This window comes from Suricata suricatta, chromosome 3 (genome assembly GCF_006229205.1).
Source record: "Suricata suricatta isolate VVHF042 chromosome 3, meerkat_22Aug2017_6uvM2_HiC, whole genome shotgun sequence".
In the NCBI taxonomy this organism is placed as follows: Eukaryota; Metazoa; Chordata; class Mammalia; order Carnivora; family Herpestidae; genus Suricata; species Suricata suricatta.
This window is the reverse complement of record NC_043702.1, coordinates 160,399,648-160,418,785: the sequence shown is the minus strand read 5'-3', so window position 1 is coordinate 160,418,785 and position 19,138 is coordinate 160,399,648. Positions and strand designations below refer to the sequence as shown.

The 19,138-nt window shown below is 38.0% G+C and overlaps 1 protein-coding gene across 1 annotated transcript in view; it reads left to right on the top strand.

Moving 5' to 3' along the window:
- Positions 1 to 19,138, top strand: part of USH2A (usherin) — a 697,677-nt gene that overhangs the window by 310,540 nt on the left and 367,999 nt on the right. Inside the window, exons 30-31 of the mRNA XM_029933401.1 lie at positions 10,305 to 10,418; positions 12,342 to 12,503. Coding sequence (XP_029789261.1) covers positions 10,305 to 10,418; positions 12,342 to 12,503 — 276 coding nt within the window. The remainder of the gene's footprint in view (positions 1 to 10,304; positions 10,419 to 12,341; positions 12,504 to 19,138) is intronic.

The following is a 19,138-nucleotide window of genomic DNA, read 5'->3' as shown; positions in this document are numbered from 1 at the left end:
GGAAAAAAAATGTTGTTAGGGCAAAAGGAGTCTAACAATTAGTTCCCAAACCTGTGCCTCATAATGGAACTCAAGTGCTATAATTTGCAGTGAAAAATAATGGAAGCCAATACTGCTATAATACTGATAATTACACAGAACAGAAAATATTCATTTATTAAAAATAAAAGCATTATCTACTCTGGTCCAAGCTAGCGCTAGATCCTACCTTTACAATCTGCTTTTGTTTTTTTTTTCTAATATTTTTTATTGTGGTAATATACACATAACAAGTAGTCTGCTTTTATACCATCAAAATATGGTCCAAGCACTTACTCTAAGGTATGATATTATATTTTTGAAAAATCACAAAGTTTTATGGGGAAAGACATAGAGATGAATTTTCATATTTATTTAATTTTACTGAAAGGATCCAAATAACAGTGACTTAGACAAGATTAAGTGTTTTTTTTTTTTTCTGGTAATAGATGTTCACAGTTAGTCAATAGATGAGTGGGCTGTTCACAGTGCCAGGGACCCATACACTTCATCTTTTTGCTATGCCATGCTAGCAACAAGACTACTGCCTCATGGTCCAAGATGGCTGCATGAGCTTCAACAATCCAGTCTGCCTTCCATCCAGCAGGACGGACGGATGGTTGAGTAAAGATATGCACATTCACCTCAAAGACGTATTTCAGAAGTTATTCCTCCATCTCTCTATACTTATGTGTATAGTAGGTTAGTCATGTGCCTATGAACTTAAGTCTGTGAATTTAAAAAGTCTGTGAACTAAATTCATTGTCACACGGCTATACTTAGCTGCTGAGAAATATCCTTATTCACAGTAGCCGTTTGTCCATCCATCTTTTTATTTCACTGTGGAAGAAAAGGAGAATATATAATAAGGGGGCACTTAGTGGTCTCTGCCACAACAGGGAAACTTCAGGAGAAAATTTTAGAAGTTCATTTTGACGGTATTATTAAAAGATGAAATTTGAAGAAGTCTTTGCCATTTTTATAGTACCCCATAAATTAACATTTCCATATTTGTAGCTATTACAAACTATTTCTTTAAATGTAAACCTTGAAAGAAATGGTCTGAAAAAAATTCACAGGACAAAAATATGGCCTATGACATAAATAGTAAAAATAGAAATGATGTAATGTTCCTGCTTAGCTAATGTAGAAGAATTTCATTAGGTAATGCAGTGTTGATGAGTTAATAGCTTTGTCTAACTCTTCTGAATACATAATGTGCCTGAACGACTTGTACATTGTGAAATCTTCAGATAGACCTTTTTTATAAGTTATTCATTTTCTTTCATGCAGTAAGAATCTGCAGTGGAGAATGCGGATTTCTTTTTGTTATGTGTTGTACCATGGTTAAAAATGATGGTGACATATAAATTTTCCTGTATAGTGATGGTCAAGTAGACATGTCTCTAATACTATAGTAGTTCATATAAATACTTCAAGGTTACCAATCAGATATAATGAAGAAAATGAATGAGGACTCCCAATTTTTCTGTTTTCTAACTTGTGACCATTTTTTACTTATATCATGTTTGGAGCTAATAAAATATATATATACACACACACACACCCATGCCCAATGTTTTACTCAAAAGCACACGTGTATGCACACACACTGATTCAGAGTTTCTTACTAATCCCTTCTTTTTATAAGGGAATATGTAGGCATACACACTTGCTCATTTTGGAGAATAAATATGCTACTTTCTGTTTGAACACAGTAGAATTTAGCAATAAATTTGAATCTTTTAACAAATTAAAGGTGTAATTATAAATAATTTGCTATAGAAAGTGTGCTATTCTTTTTAGTGACATTTCAGTCCATCTTCTTTCTTCCTGCAGAACTGGGGTTTAGGTTGAATAGCAAGAACAATAATCTTGGAGTCAGAAGACATAGGCTCTCATCTCCGCTCTGCTGTTGGGCTTAACCAACACCTTCCAGATTCTTCCCTTCAGCAGCCCCACCTGTATAATGGGATCATAATGTGGGAGGTTCTTAGCAAGGACCTGGGACTCTCATCAGGGGGTGACTTTCATTTCTTTTTCTTTGCCTCCTGTCTCTTGCCTGCCTCCCTATTTACTCACACCCAATACCTTCTTTGAGGTTTCTAATGACTCCACTATCAGCCCTTGAGGTTAGATTAAAAGTTATGGAGTGGATGGCTTCAAACCTATTGCAGAATTATAATGGAAATGACAGAGTCGAAGGGATTGATTAAAAATTTGAGGTTAGACGTAAGCCTGCTGAGAGAATTTTTTTTAATTTATTTTTGAAAGACAGAGAGAGACAGCGCAAGCAGGGGAGGGTCAGAGAGAGAGAGAGGTACAGAATCTGAAGACCAGCTCCAGGCTCTGAGCTAGCTGTCAGCCCAGAGCCCAAGGCGGGGCTCGAACCCACAAACCATGAGATCATGACCTGAGCTGAAGCTGGACACTTAACCGACTGAACCACCCAGGTGCCCCCTGCTGAGAGAATCTTGACTGGATAACACTTTGAGGTCAATTAAAATCCCTGTTTAAACCATTCTCTCGGGGCTCCTGGGTGGCTCAGTCAGTTGAGTATCCTGCTTTGGCTCAGGTCATGATCTTGCGTTCGTGGGCCCGAACCCTGTGTTGGACTCTGTGCTGACAGCTCAGAGCTTGGATCCTGTCTTCGGATTCTGTGTCTCTCTCTCTCTCTCTGACCCTCCCCTGCTCACGCTGTCTCTCTCTCTTTCTCAAAAAAAAAAAAACATTAAAAAAAACATTAATAAACCATTCTCAAGGACTGGAATTAGACCCTATATTTTATAAAGTAAAATAAAAGAATATTTTTTTCCAATTTGTAAATATCAAAATATGTTTAGTTTTTTGATCCCACGTCTATGATTTTCTGTAATTCCTACTATAGGCTTTCAACCAAATCAGAAAGATCATTTGAAGGAAATTATATATAAAGAAATAGTTCTAGAGTTTTTAGAGAATTACCTTAAGTTTGGGATAAAGGCATTTATTATTCTACTTGTTGATTAAAATGAAAATTGAGTTTCATTTTATAAATATTAGAGATCCTAACGTTCATTTAGAATAGTTCCGAAAACCACCACAACAAATTTCCAGCTTCCTAGGCTATTAAGGACCAGAGGAGAAGCATCCTGAGTGTGTTTCCAGATCTCTGTTAGACCATTAAATTTTCATCCATATTTAACAAATGTCATTATTCAGTTTCATGGGGTCACTGTGTCAAAATGTCTGTATTAGGCCTTTAATTTATTTTCAGAGGTTCCTTTAAGTGGGCAGAAAGCATGGCATGTTGGATTGATTTACTCTCTTTAATCCATCCACCGGGTTGGTTTGCAGCTCCAAACTAATTCTGGGATGTATACTTAAAAATTAGAATTTATCAGCACAGCAGCATAATCTTACACCAGAAAAGTCTCCCTCTGTCCTGCTTCCCTTCTTCTGGCTGGTGTTCTTTTAAAAGGTGGGTTCTTCCATTAGGTCCCCAGGTAGCGGTGGCAGTCCTGCCCGTGTGGTATCCCTAACCAGATGGCCCTCTTAATAAATGCCTTTCTCTTGCCCACCCTCACTTTCTTGATCCAAATGTGAAATGCCAGCAAATAAATAAGAGCATTTTACTCTGATGAGTTCTCTTGAGATGAAGAGAAGCCCTGGGGAGAAGCAGCTAGAAACAGCTTTTCTGTTTGCTGGACTGCTCCTAACTACTGGCTAGGAGGTAAAAGACACTGTTTAGATAATCCAGAATTTAAAGGGAGAGCCAGGGAGGGACGGAGAGAGGGAGAGCGGGGCAGGGGAAAGAGAGAGCGTGCACATATTATTTCAAATACCTTTGCTAACATGAACCTCCTCTTGGGTTGTTAGAGTCCATTTGGAATATTGTGCATGATCTTTGTGAGGGGACCACAGACTTTGGTCTCCGGGTACGAGATTGCTGTGTGCGGGTTTCACTGTCAGACTAAAAGTGCAACCGAAATGAGTGGGTAATGAGCAGAACAGCCAGTGCTTTAATTGAATTAAAAGCTGGGTGACATCAATGCAGACACCTGTCCAATTACAGACAGGCCAAGGTGTTTACCATCGCTGTACAAGCGATTCGAAGATGACAGAAATCTTTCCGCCCACAGATTAACATAATGAAGGAGAACAGATTACAGTGGATGCCGGCCAAACACCTAGGTTGGCAGCTGGGGGTGGGGTGGGGGAGGGAGGAGTCCGCTCAATAAATAAATAAATAAATAGAAGCAGCCTTTTTTCTTCTTCTCAGAGATGTGTTTGGCTTTACAAAGGATGCCATTTTGCTTCGTGTCTCAGGTTCGGTTTCCAGGCAGAGCATTTGTACTTGTCTGCATTTCGTCGGAGGAGTTAATCAGAAAATTCCAACGTCACAGCTCCCTTGTGTGGTCTTCCTGCTTCTCAGCACGCAGGGTTCTATTAGAGACTCGAACGCGGGCACAGCCGCAGTCAGCTCCACGATGATTTTCTCTTAGGTCCCCAGGCTGCCTCCAATTACTAATAGTTCTCTGTGGCTCCTTTGAAACTTGAGGCTAGAGCAAAGGAACGACAGTGTTGGAAATAATAATCATCTGTCAAAAGAAACAATGTGTGTTACTTTGCTGACTCCCTGGAAGGGGCAGAGCGGGAACGGGTCTCAGAGCGAGGGGGACAGCTGAGTGGCGCTAAGCAGATGGAAAGTCGTCGTTTTCCCGTCAAGCATCAAGTGCCAACTTTGGTAAACCATCCCGAAAGCTTCTGGAAAATAGGACAAGCACAGAAGTAAAAGGACATATCCTTTGCATTCAAAGAGTTTCCTATATCATTTTGAGGGAGTCTTAAATTTCAGGTCCTCCAGGATAAGGCGCTTCCCCTCCGCTGGCTGGGGATCCGCAGAGCACAGGCTTTGGGGCCATAGACACCAGCACTCTTGAACATTCCACCGGGATGTGCTTGCTTCCTGGAAATGAAGTCCCTGTCCCTATTTTTTCAGCCTGGGTTTTCTGTGTGCACCAAGGCCCACAGGACTGCAATTCAAAGGGAATATACTTACTTAACTTCAAACTCCCTTGGTGTGGCATGTCAGGATTTCTCAATGTTAAGCATTAATGCAAAATGCATTATCGCTTAGTAGTGAGAGATCTGGTCCTGCTGGTGCCAATGATTTTAATCTGGATCCCAACAGTCCGGAGTTTCATGGGATACTAACACTTTTAAGACATCAATAATGCTGACTTTATGCTTATGGAATGTTTTTTCAGCTCATCCTCTTCCATTATCAAAAGGGACTGGCAGATTTCCTGACATGGTTGGGACCATTTTCTGATTTCACAGAGCTTTGTGGCTGCAAGGGAATTTGAGAGGTCATTTGGCTGGCCTAGAGGGATGGGACAGTCTTAAATTCAAAGGAAAAAAAGACTTCTCTGTGATGTCTCAAAGAAAGAGAGAGAATCTTAAAATTTCTCACTGTCAGGATACATGTATTTATTTTAGACACCCAGATGTCATAAAGGGAGATTACCCCCACTTTCAATTATTGGGCTTTCTATGGACGCAGAATATGCCACATTTTTCTGTCTAGGATTCCTTTATAAATATGTCACACTATATATTTTTTAGTATTCTCTTTTAAATTTTTTAATGTCTTTATTTTGAGAGAGAGAGAGAGACAGAGAGAGAGAGAGAGACCGAGTGTGAGCAGGTGAGGGGCAGAGTGAGAGGGAGACACAGAATCTGAAGCAAGCCTCCTCCTGGCTCTGAGCTGTCAGCACAGAGCCCGATGTGGGGCTCGAACCCATAAACTGTGACATCATGACCAGAGCTGAAGTTGGATACCCAACTGACTGTACCACCCAGGCACCCCTTTAGTATTCTTTTTAATATAATGATGAAATATATTTTCAACAATTATCCTTTTTTACTCTTTGTCATTAACTGAATATAGATCTATCACATTGGACTAGGAAATAGAGATCTATAGATGCCCTTATCCACTTAGCATATATGCAAGCACTCTTCTTTATGAACTAATCTATGTATTACTGTTATCATTAGGAATCTACAAGATCTAATATTTTCTCAGAAAAGAAACTATAAAAATCAGATGTATTCTATAATACCTTTTCCAGTGGCATAGAGAAGAAATGATAAATATTTTTTGATGATGATAACTATCATAGTAGTACTATTTATTTTTTCTGGAGCGTGTATAATAAATAAGACTCTGACACTTAAAGTAAGGTCATTAGGCCAATCATTCTATGATCTCTATCCAAGAAAGGCTATCTTACATGGTATTGGGGAGAATATAATTACTCTCTTTGGTAACAGCAGAATTTCTTATAACCTTCGATTTTAATCCATCTTCATAAACTCTCTATGCTAAGAAACAAGATATGAACCACATGTCCTAAACAATAGGATAACTGTGTTCTGAATTAGGGAAGGTGGCTTGGTTGACCAACTCCCTCTCTGACCCCAACCATTAACTGTAATCTGACAAGGAGATGAAAAATGCTCAATCATTACACTATTCTTTTACAAAAGTGGATAATACTGATCTGTATTTAGGTAAAAATTATTCCTGGGGGCATCTGGTGGCTCAGTCAGTTAGGCATCTGACTCCTGATTTCTGTTCAGGTCATGATCTCAGGGTTTACTTCTCAGTTTGTAACTTCAAGCCTCAAATCAAACTCTGTGCTGTCATTGTGGAGACTGCTTGGGATTCTCTGTCTCTCGCGCTCTCTGCCCCTCCCCTGCTTATGCGCGCTCGCTCTCTCTCTCTCTCTCTCTCTCTCTCTCTCTCTCAAAAATAAACTTAAAAAATTATTCCGATGTTTTGACAGACTTTTGAGACAAAACAAAACATGATGAGCAAGAGCCTCACTGAATAGAGAAAAGAAATGGCACCTCAGCCTCAGAAAGTACAGCACATTTTTGAAAGTGTGGATTTACAAACCATCCAAAACTTTCCACCTGGGATTTGAAGTTGGCAAGAACCAAAACATCAGCTTTCTTCTTTTTTCTCTTTTTTTTATATTTTGCAGCTCTCATTTCTCAGTGTTTATTATGGTTTCACCTGCCTTGAAATGGGAAAGGTGAACACTTTGATGAATGGCCTGAATGATGATCTAGTTTCTCTCCAGAGTCTTTCTTTAAGAATCTTAGGATTTTTCTATGAAATACAATTTGGCCAACTTCTTTACCAGAGCACAAAGCTGAATAAAGCAAGTTTTATGAGTCAAGTATCTCCTGTTTTTAAGGTCCTTAAGGTTTAAGGGTGAAGGGGAGGGAATTAGCAAAGGAATTTCATAATACACATATACAGTCAAAGTAACTCCTTTAGTAAAGCCAAGAAAGGTTAAATAAAATACTGAAGACCATTTAGTGAATGTGATACCATTTAGTATCTGGTTTGTGACGTCATCCTTCTTAAAGTCTATGTAAATGACTTTCTTGCTAAATTGATGTAACCGCCATAATTCCAACACTGTACTTCAGCCATGACTTGGAAAGAAATAATGTCTCAGGATAAGGCATTGTGTAAGGCCAGTCTTCAACACTGTAAAACAATTGAATTGCTTTTATAATGTTTCCCAGTAATAACATTACCTGGTTATATCATGCACCTCCATATTAAATATTTCATAGCACCAACTTGTATACAACCACTGGATCTCTTTGTATACAATATTCCTGTGCACCAGTTAAATCATGACTCTCCATAAGAGATGATGCTTTTCACATATGTCACATAGCTTAGGTGATGAGCAAGGGAAACTAATTTCATACCCCAACATGTTTTTCTTGTTTGCTGTAGGATTAAAAGTCTTATTCTCTGGGGAATGATTCATTTCTCATTAGAATGGCATTATACTAATTCAGACATGCAACTTGTCTTATTTAGACTCTCCCAATAGACTCAAACTTCGGAATAAGAAGACATGACAAATGCCACATTTTTTGAAAAGATGAAATGGCCAGAACCTATCTTACAGAGTTACCTTAGCTTTGAGTCTGGAGTTTTAGGATAGTGCTGAAACAGTAAGAAATGGGAAAATGAAGCTTAGGGAAGAATTTTGACTGTCAGGTTTGGATCAGAGCATGAGGAGAATGAAATGCTAGTGGGACATCCAGGTAGGATATATGACCTACAGATAGAGGTGCAGAACCAGACCTGGGGGAGAGAGGTGAAGTCTGTAGATATAAATGAGAAATAGGAGTCGATGAGCTAACAAAGGTAAGTGTTTAGGAGAAGAAAGAAGCCTGAAGGCCCAAAATAAAGGCCATTTATAGGGTTGCAAGGAAGATGAGCCAATCAGTTCAAGGAAAGAAAGGAGCTCTCAGAGGCTGAGGAAAACAACTCAGGAAAATTCAGTGACACAGAGGAAGCTGACTGAGTCAAGTCCAGTAAGTAGAGGAAGAGGAGGATTTGATCTGATATTTAGAGATCACCAGTCATCTTGGAAAGATGAAAATCAGTATTGAGTAGCACAGTGCGTGCAAGAAACTGGTTGCACAGTGATAGCAGGAAAGTGCTAGAGCTCTCTTCTTACATAGCTCTGTGTTGAGAGCGTTTTATTCCTAATCTCCTTTAATCTTGATAGTAAAGCTTGAGGTAAGTACTATTATCTCCATTTCATAGATGAGAACTGAGACCTCTCGTTCAAGATGGATATCATTATTACCTGTTTACAGAGAAGGAAACTAAGGCACAAAGATGCGAACAACTTACCCAAGCCCATATAAGAAATCAGTGGCAGAACTGGTATTTGGGCCCTGGCAACCTGGCCTCAGTGTCTGTCTACGTGATGAGGAATGTTGGTGGTGATGCACACTTTGTTTAAGACATTTAGTGGAAGGAAACATGACTTCTTCAAAGAAAGTGAACTTGGGATCCAGGTCATGGTCTGGGAAGTTCAAGAGGAAATGACAGTCACCACAGCAGAACAGACAGAGAGCCGGTTACCATTCGAGGCGGATTCGAGATTAGAGGGAGCTGAATTTGGCACGAGATAGGCACACACCTGTATGTGTGTTGGTTCATTGGCTTGAAGTCTTCTTCAGCCATGAGTTAAGACAATGGTGCCAAGGGCAGCAGATAGGGTTTGTGGCCCAGAGTTATGCTTGGGGAGCTGTTGGAATGATAACTAGCAGCCATCACTGAAGTGGGAGGTACCAAAGCAGACAAAGGATATGGGCTTTGTTTCATCGTGCTCTTTGCTCTTTTGATTTTAAAAAATTTTCTAGGAGAGAACATAGGAAAACACATACATTAAATTTTGTTTCAGTGATGTAAGCTGTTACCAGTATCAGCACATTTAAACAATAATACATTCTGTACGCTATTGACGGTTTACACAATGAAGGGGTCCCCTAACTGGGACCATCTTTTCATAAGAATTATGAAAATCTGTGTTAGGATTAAAGACAACTCTGAAAAATGTCTGCCATGAAAAACAATGGTGAGCAAATACACAAATTATATTTTTGATACTTCTTTATTTCCCAGGATGTAGTAAATTAAGAACTTCTGCCTTGGTTATGAACATCAGTAAACAAAATGTGCTTTCATTTCTACAGGTACTTTTAATTGCTGAACAAATCTTATATATTCATTACCAAGCCAGGTTAATTCAACACTTCCATGTGTAATGCTTCTGTTGAGGACAGGTGTCTTAATTAAATAAACTAATAATTTTGCAAGTAGAAGCACAAAAGCATAATTATCTAATTTGCTAATTGTTCGACTATGTTGATTTGCATCTTTGTTACTTGCAACATGAACAAATAGTTTGTATCCGTGTATCCTACCGTTAAAGTAATGAAGCCACTCTTGGGAGTAGCGTTTCCTAAAGTGTGTTAATAGATGCTGTGTAAAAAGGACTCTAGTTGAATAAGGCTGAGAAATGCTGGGGTAGAGAAAATTGAATAGTTTCATTCTGCAGGAGGTCTAGAATCCTTGAATGGGATAATATGCATCTTAACTATCAGAAACGCCGTGCTCTGCGTCACGAACTGTGTATGGAAATCCATTTTTAAAGAGGAACATCTCAGGGCACTAACATTCTGAGAAGCACATTTGGGAAAATGGTGTTTTGAGTTGTTTTAACAATAAGTTGGTGTCACATTTTTTTTCACTCGTCACTCCATTCTATAATCAGCACACAGGCAGGAAAATGAATTAAAGAGACATATGTTTTTGTTTGTGTCTGTCTCTCTCTCCCTAACACACACAGTGCTCTTTATGGCTGCTTACAGTAAACATGCAAACCTCCTTTGTCCCCTTTTTGTTATAGGCATATTGACAGGCCTGCTACCCTTCAAAAACTATGCAGTAACCCTAACTGCTTGCACTTTGGCTGGCTGTACGGAGAGCTCACATGCATTGAACGTCTCTACTCCACAAGAAGGTAAAGTAATTTCAAAGGTCTTGACTTCCACATTTCAGTTATGAATAATAAAATAGGAGAAGAGCTAAATGCTGCAAGGCCATTTGCTGGAAAACCCCAACCTAATTTGATGACAAAGTGCATTGCCAGGCCATAATTGCTCCATTTTTTGGGGGGGTGCGAAAATGAATCAAACTCCATACCCTTTAATGACATGCATCTTTAATAGCTGTAATGCAGATTAATGGGCTTTTTAATTGCTGTTACATTGTTCATGCAAGAGCCTTGTCATTAATATGAAGCATCTGAAAGATTAATGAAAGCTTCCTCATTTTACTATGGCTCAGAAGTAAATCTAGAGACAGTCTGACTAAAAAGAATTGATTGTACGGCACAGTATGAAATTGAGAATCAAACGGTTGATTTCCATGGTCTCTTTGAACTGCTAAACACCAGCACTGGCAACAATTATTTCAGTATGATGGAGCCTCCAAATGCCGGTTGAAGCATTATTAATCACTGCTCTGTTCCTTCTGACTGAAGTCTCACTTTTGTTGTACTTGGGACTTACAAACTGTTGGCATAAATTGTTTCAGAAAGCGTAAGTTAAGAAGGCAGCGAGAAAGAGAAAATATTTTAGCGCTCCAAAGTGAAAGCTTTGCTCAGGCATCAGAACACATCACTTCAAGAAACAACAGCTCTCCAAACATTTGAAGCATTGTTACTTCATATTTCTCTCTCCTGGGTGAGGGGAATTACATGCTGTTTCTACTGTCTAGTTGTTAAGTTGTTGAGATTGAAAAGCTTGATCCTTGGGGGAAGAGTCAGCCAGTCTCTCTCCCTCAGTCTCCATCTGTCCCCCTTCCCGACCCCCTCTTGTCCCCTTCCTTCTTTCAAATCCATTAGCAAGTACTGCTCACACAGAAGATATGTAAGACAAAGACAATGGACTGAATGATGAAACCTGGAGAGCATAGAGGAGCCTGTGAAAACTTTCGTGTGGCCTCTTCTTTGCACTTTCCACTTGACCCAACCAGAGCTTCCGCACCTGGACCACACCATCAGTGACCCATCCGCACTGTTTTCTAAGGGTTCCCTTAGTCTAACCTACCAGGGAAAGCACAGTTTCTCTTCATGAGTCATTGCTTCTGTTGGAGCACCTGATGATCCTCTCCTCTTACAAATACTTCCACCAGCATCAATAAGGGACATGTGTCCTACTGTTGTCCTTATTTTCTCTATACCCACCACCTCCTCTTTCCAGCTGTACCCTAGAGGGATTCCCACTGGTCCAGTTCACCATGCCCTCTTTGTTATGTAAGGAATTCCCAAGTTCTAACTTTTTCTTAAAGTTACTGCCGATGTACCAAATGATAGATGTATTTATGGTCAATATTTTAACACTTTTAGTCCCTATGATTCCAATTTATTAACCCTTACAGAAAAATGAACAGAACCTTATTTTTAAAAACATGCAATGTTATTTTCATATGTGATCAATGGATTCTGTACTTGCTGGTTATTTCTATTGGTACAGATAGGTTTTGTTTCTTTTGTATCTGCTATGAACCGTGCTTACCAGCATTGCCCACCTTAGATCAAAAGCTCCTCAAGGGTAGGGACTCCATCTGTTTAATTTTCTTGAACAGGCACAGCCCCAAGCAGAAATTATGGGTTAATAATACTCTTGATGAAGTAACAGAGGCATCAGTCAAGTGAACTAGTTTAATACCCCCCATCCATCACTGATGCAAATTCTCATAAATTCAGGACAGTTATTTAGTACTGTTCCTAAAGCAATTACTGACAAGCTGCCCACGAATCAAGAATATTTCCATGTGTGGATTTCAGGTTTATTTCATGATTTATTGGTTTATATCTGAAAAGTTTGAATTAGAAAAGTAAACTAAAATTAGACTCTATAAATCTTTTTTTTTTCCACAGCCCCACAGGAAGTTCAGCCACCAGTAGCCAAATCTCTTCCCAATTCTCTGTTACTCTCTTGGAATCCACCCAAAAAAGCAAATGGTATTATAACTGAGTACTCTTTATATATGGATGGAATGCTAATCTATTCGGGCAGTGGAGAGAACTATACAGTCACAGGTAAGACTTCTATAGGTATCAGAAATTGTTCTAGTCCATAACACTCTACATTTCAGATAACTATAGTCTATAGTTGTCTGAAAGCATGGTTTTTAAAATGGGGGTACTTATTTTGTCTCCTATTATTTGGTTCTCTTGTGTGGTCCCTAGTGACACTCACAAATGCCTGGTTGAGTCAATGTCATTTCAAACAAATTCCAGTGTCACATGAGTTAGCTACTCTAAAACCCTCATAATTGTGAGATAATCTTGAGACTCAGACATGTGACTCAGTGTCATCTTAATTTTGGGCCATTTGAGAAGAAACATGGTATGTATGCCCAGATTGTATTATTAAGTGTGATGACACTTGAGTAAAATGAAGTAAATTGCTAAAAACCTTGTAAAACACAGAAGTCTATATCATGTCTTATTGCCTGGTATTTGAACATTACATTGATGTAGTAATTATAATGGTTATATATTGCATGGTATTTTATATACTATATGTGACTATCAGGTAAGACATCATGAATCAAATATTATTGATGAAAAAACTGAGACTGAGAGATATTAAATTCTTCATGAAAGGTCACAACAAGTTAGAGTCAGAGGCAGGATTAATTATTTATGTATTCACTCCTTCACATTAATGCCAGGTACTAAGGTTGTAAGAGGGAATCAGCCATGCACTCCCTCTTCTCTGTTGATGCTTGTGTCTTCGTGGGGACACATGCAAGTGCAGGTCTGAGGCATTTGTGGACAGGGCTATGACCTTTACCCAATTACATTATCAGGGCTTACATTTTTTGTGTCTTCTCTAGACTGAGAAACTTCAGGGGATAAGAGCTCTCACTTTAATATCTTATTCCTCGAGGTGGCATAGAATTCTGTAACACATGTTATATGAGGAAAATATTATTATCACCCCATGTTACAAATGAAGAAATTGAGGCATAGAAAGATTAAGTAACTTCTTTTAAGTCACACACCTATGAGTGGTATTTGGATACCAATCCAAGAGTTCTGGCTGTGATGAAGAGAATGTAGTCTCAAAACTAGTTAATTCACTTTTGAGGCTTAGTTTCTGAATCTGTAAAATGGGAACAACTACAATTTTCAGATTTTAAAGAAAACTAGACCTATAAATAAAACACCTAACATGTTTTTAGTGCTCAGAGAATATTATTTCCTGAAGAATGCAGAGTTCATGTCTTAAACTTTAGAAATAGATTACGATTACCTTAAAAATGTCTGAAGGCATTATTGTAATTAAATATATAGGCCACAGAAATTACTTCAAAGGAAATGAAAGCATAATATATAATAAACTGTACACATGAATTAATAGTTAATATAAAGCACTTCTCTAGGACCAAAATATATCCTCATACATAATAAGAAAACACATCTTTTATGCCCAAAATAGACATTTCCTCTGAGAAACCTTCTCTAATATCCCAAGTATGAATTTTCATATGCTCCAGCTATGCTCACTGAATACCTAGGTGCCCCCTCTTTATTTGTCTATATTGTCTTTGAGTAAGGTTGATATTTACTTGTCAGTAAAATAAGCATCATAAGCATCATGAAGACATGCCCTTAAGTGTCTTGTTCATTACTGCATCTCCAGGACTTACCACAGAGTAGGTTTATATAGTATTGAGTAAATGACTGAGTGAAGTCTGGGGACTGATGGGAACAGAAAAAGAACATAGTTGGGACACCTGAATGGTTCAGTCCCTTAAGTGTCTGACTCTTGGTTTCAGCTCAGCTCATGATCTCATGGTTCATGAGACTGAGCCCTGCACTGGGTTCTGTGCTGAGAGGTTGGAATTTGTGTAGGGTTCCCCTCTCCCTGACCTCCTCTCTCTTGCTCTCTCTCTCTAACCAAATGATATGCCTGAAAACAAAAAAGACTATAGCAAAGGGGAATTGGTACGAGGGTAGGAGTAGGGTGGGAAAGAAAAAAAAAGAAAAAAGAAGAGTAGAAAGCAGAGAAAAAGAAACTAAGATCCCTTCCATGTGTAGATATGCGTGGTAATCCAGTTCACAGGAAAGTTGTGTGGCTGATAGCCATTCTCAAAATGCAAGCCTTAAATTTTCCAAAAACGTGCAGAATGCCATGGGAGTTAACACTGTGCACAGCCAGGAGAAGAGCACTGTGGGAAGACAGGAGGCCAGAATTCACACCGATATCTAATATCACCTACAACTTGATACTAATTCCTTATTTTGCTTGATTGGGTCGACAGAATCATGTGACTATGGTATCTGTAATGAAAAATTTTAGCAAATGTTACCAGATGGATTAGTAGAATAGAGGCCTACATGTTAATGCTATGTAACGAAACTGGAATATATTTATCGCACCCACAACCATCTTCTCTAGCTACAGAGGTAATAAATTCCTCAGTGGTTTTCATTGGTTATGTGGGTTGTTCAAGATTAAATCTCAGATAGTATTTTTGTTTTCTATAGCCTTCTTGGCTTTGCACAAACAACTGTTTCGTGTTATTCTCATCCCCAAGTGGCTAAAGATAGGAGGCACAGTGGGACTGCAACATGAAGGAGAGAAACGAAGCCAAGAGCATTATGTTGAGGTTCAAAGTGTTGCACGATTGTTCTAACATTTAACCAGTAAAACTGAAGCCTGGAGATGTTAAGAAATTCTGGTCCATATTGGAGGAACTACTTCAAATCTGGCTCTGTCTGGCCCCACAGTCCATGCTTTTAATCGTTATACATTCTACTATCAAATCATTATATAATATCTTATATTTACATTAATCAATATTACATATTATTATACATTCACATAATATGTAAATATCTTACACAAATATGTAAATTATCAGCATCAACATAAGCATATTATGTAAACATGTGAATATTTACACAATATGTGAAAGCTACTTAATATGTAAACATGATACACTTATATCAGTACGTATTACAAATTGTTACACATTATTTTTATTTTCCCTCACAACAACTCTGTCAGGGAGACCAAAGCCTGATTACAAACCCCAGAGCACCCATACTATTCTTTTTTGGGCTGCCACAACAAGATACGACATACTGGATGGCTTAAACAACAGAAATTTATTTCTCACAGTTCTGGAGACTAGAAGTCCAAGATCAAGGTGTTGGCAGGTTTGGCTTCTCTTGAGGCCTCTCTCCTAGGCTTGCAGACAGCTGCCTTCTCACCGCGTCCTCACAAGGTCTTTCTTCTGTGTGCACAGCCCCTTGTCTCTTCCCCTTCTAATACTGATGCCGGTCCAGTTGGACTAGGGTTCCATCCTTATGATTTCATTTAACCTTCATCACCTCTTTAAAAGTCCCATCTCCAAATACAGTCACATTGGTAGTTAGGGCCTCAAAATATGAGTTTGGGGGGATGCAATTCAGTCTGTAACAGCACCCTAGAGTGAGTGCTCTTTCTTCTGTTGGCATAGGCTGAATGCCAACTTTTGTATGGATTCTTAAATTGTGTGAGAATTGAATAAAATGGTCTTTAAGATTCCTTTCAATTCTTAAGATTTCATATCTGCAGTGAGCACTAATTTCAGGTCATTTAGGTCTTCAAAGTCTACCTGTCCACTAAGAATCACAGAGAAGGGAATGAGAAAGGAAATCTATCAGTCCAAATGGCTACATGAGTTTCTTTTATCAGCCCTCTCCAGATGGTGAGAGTTTAGAATGGATCTTGTTAGTGCTAAAATGTCGATTCGTAAGAAGAAAGAGGAATTGAAGGTGTGGTCTAATAGATGAGAGAAATAATTGATAATATTTTTAAATTATAATGCACTATATGCTTATTGCAGGTAATTTAAAACATGCAGATGTCTAACACCTGATCATCCCACTATACAGATAGAAACTCAATATAAGATGTAATTCTCTCTAACAAATCTGACCCATTACAGGTCAGATTTAATTAATAATTTAATTTATAATCTTGAACCCTTGCATATTTCCTTATTTTGACTACATCCCACTTTATGAAGCATTTTTCTGAAAATATTTTGAAATATTTTAATGCTAACATCTTATTCCATCTAAATGTACATTAATGCATGTAACCACTTGAAAGAGCTTAAGTTTCTAATTTATCTCTCCTTTAAACATGTTGTGACAATATTATTGTATATAATCTCTGTTTATTAGGTTCCCAGAAGAGGAACAGCCAACTCAAACGTAGTGACCCTTTACAAAATATTTGATACACATTTTCATACTCTCCCAGTAAAATTCATCAGCAGTGCATGTTCTTAAATCTTACGTAACTTTACAGGTGGCAAATATTGTTTTTGCTCGTGTGTTGAACTACTAGTTACAGTGCATACTTTTTGCATGTTTCTTAAAGATTTAAATTTTACTTTGATTCAGCTGATCGCAGTTTTGATGAGTAACAATTTAATAGGTGAGGAATAATTTTGAAACTTCCTCAAGAGCTGTGTTTTATACCATTTTCCCTGGCTGTAATCATCTGCACTATTTAAAATTCCTTGTCTTCCACACTATCAAAAACTTCCTTAATAACTTGGCCTAATGTCCCTCTTAAATATTCAGAGTGTCAACTCTTCTTTCCCTCACTTGTACTCCATTTCGTTGTAGCTTCCTTTTAAGTCCCTGCAAAGAACCAACATTCTTCTGTTATGTGTAGCAAATGGATCTTGCTGCCATGTGGGTACAGGTAAAAGTAAATGCATTTCAATTCGAAAGCCACTTAACATCTAGGTGGTTTGAATTTTTTTCTTCTTTCTCTTAAATATGAAGCATTAAAAGTCAAAGGCATTGCTGCACTGTGAGTTAGTACAAAATATATTTAAAAATGCATACAGTTCAAATTTTTTGCCTTGCATAGGCCATAAGCTAGTAGTATGGTGGGTCAGTTGTGACACTGAAAAATGAATCCAGTTAGAGAACCTCCCGAAGGCTGTTGATGTTTGCTATAATAAATAGCACACACTTTAAGTCAAACTTTTTCATTCTGTATTCAAAGGTAATGGATTTTTCGTAACCATAGTAACCTTGGTGTATTTCTGGATAAATACATGAGGTATATACATCCTAGTTTTATTTTTGAATATAAACTACCACATTATGTATTACTAATAATATGAAAAATAGGATGTAGGTTAGTATAATGACAGCTCAAACTAGTATGCATTTTTCTTCTGCAAAAAATAAATATTTATCAAAAGTATAGGTTCAATTAATTTTTCCCCCAGTTTTGTGGTATTCTGGTGATGCCATTTATCTTTTTTTGTAAGATCTCCATTAATCTCTTATTTCTGTCCCATAACAGATTTTTAAGAATTCCAAGGTAAAAACAATCGTGCTTTAAAGCTTATGATTAAAAACATTATTGAAAGATTGAAGGACCTACATTGATATCACCAGCAGAGCTATTGTGCGCCAGTTAAGATGTGTGTATATAGTATGTTCATAAAGAGGTAGAAAAAAATCTTTTGTGAGACTGTTCAACACACCAGGATTGTTTCAAAGTTCAGGTTAGATAGCATCCTGATTGATGATGACTATCCAAGCTGTAGCCAACCAGATCATTCTCATTTTAAATGAGCACCCTACCAGAAACTGGCAATCTTTAACAAGTTTATGCGATGTTTCAAAGAAGCTTACAAAGTTTTCAGAAATAAGGATACCAAGATGGCGGAAGCTGGGAGAAGTAAACTACAGGGGGTTTATGTGAGTTGTGCTAACTGGTAGAGAAAGAATAGTGATACCCCTGGACAGTTCTTTTTTTTCTATAAATTATTGTTGGTTGACCGACCTATGCCACTGTTGCTTATGACCACCAGAACTCCAAAGGGATTAAAAGTCAATAGGGCCTCTATACTATAGATATAGAAAGATCTGACACCAACCCATAAAACATGTATGTCTTCAAGTGTATCATCTGATAAATGTATCATAGTCTTATGATTGAGTAAGGGTGGCTGATTTCCCATACCAGCAAAGGCATCTCCCTACTGTTTCTTCATCAGTGGGCTTTTATCACTAATGCTAAGGCAGTAAAGAAGCAAGGAAAATAATATTGTAAGAAGTGTGTGTGTGTGTGTGTGTGTGTGTGTGTGTGTGTGTGAGAGAGAGAGAGAGAGAGAGAGAGAGAGAGAGAGAGAAAGAGAGAAGAAAGGAAAGGGGAAAGGCAGAGGAATAACTGGTAAAGTTACATAGACAGTAAGTATTTATATTTTTAACCGACTAAAAGTGCAGAAACTTTTTTTTTTTTTGGTCTCATTTGCCAAGGTCAAAAAGAACCATGTATAAACAGCAAAATAGAAATGTTCATCTTGAATCTTCCAAACACTTAAGTCTGACGATGAAAAATTTATTGCAGAAGAAGCTATATTGCTTATGGCACAATAAAAAGCATTTAAAGGTTAGGTACTCCTAACCAAGCATTATAAGGAACCTTATCAATTCTCTACAAATTTGGCTAAATTATATTCATTCACACTGATGGTTTACAAAACATCCTTTGTTAGCAAAATAAAACTTCACTTTAACCTTGATATTTTCTGGTATTTTGAATTTTTGGATACCACAATGCAGTTCACACAAATTGCTCCTTTTACATAAAGTAATATTATTGAGGGGATACTATTAACATGCTCGTGTTCTAATCC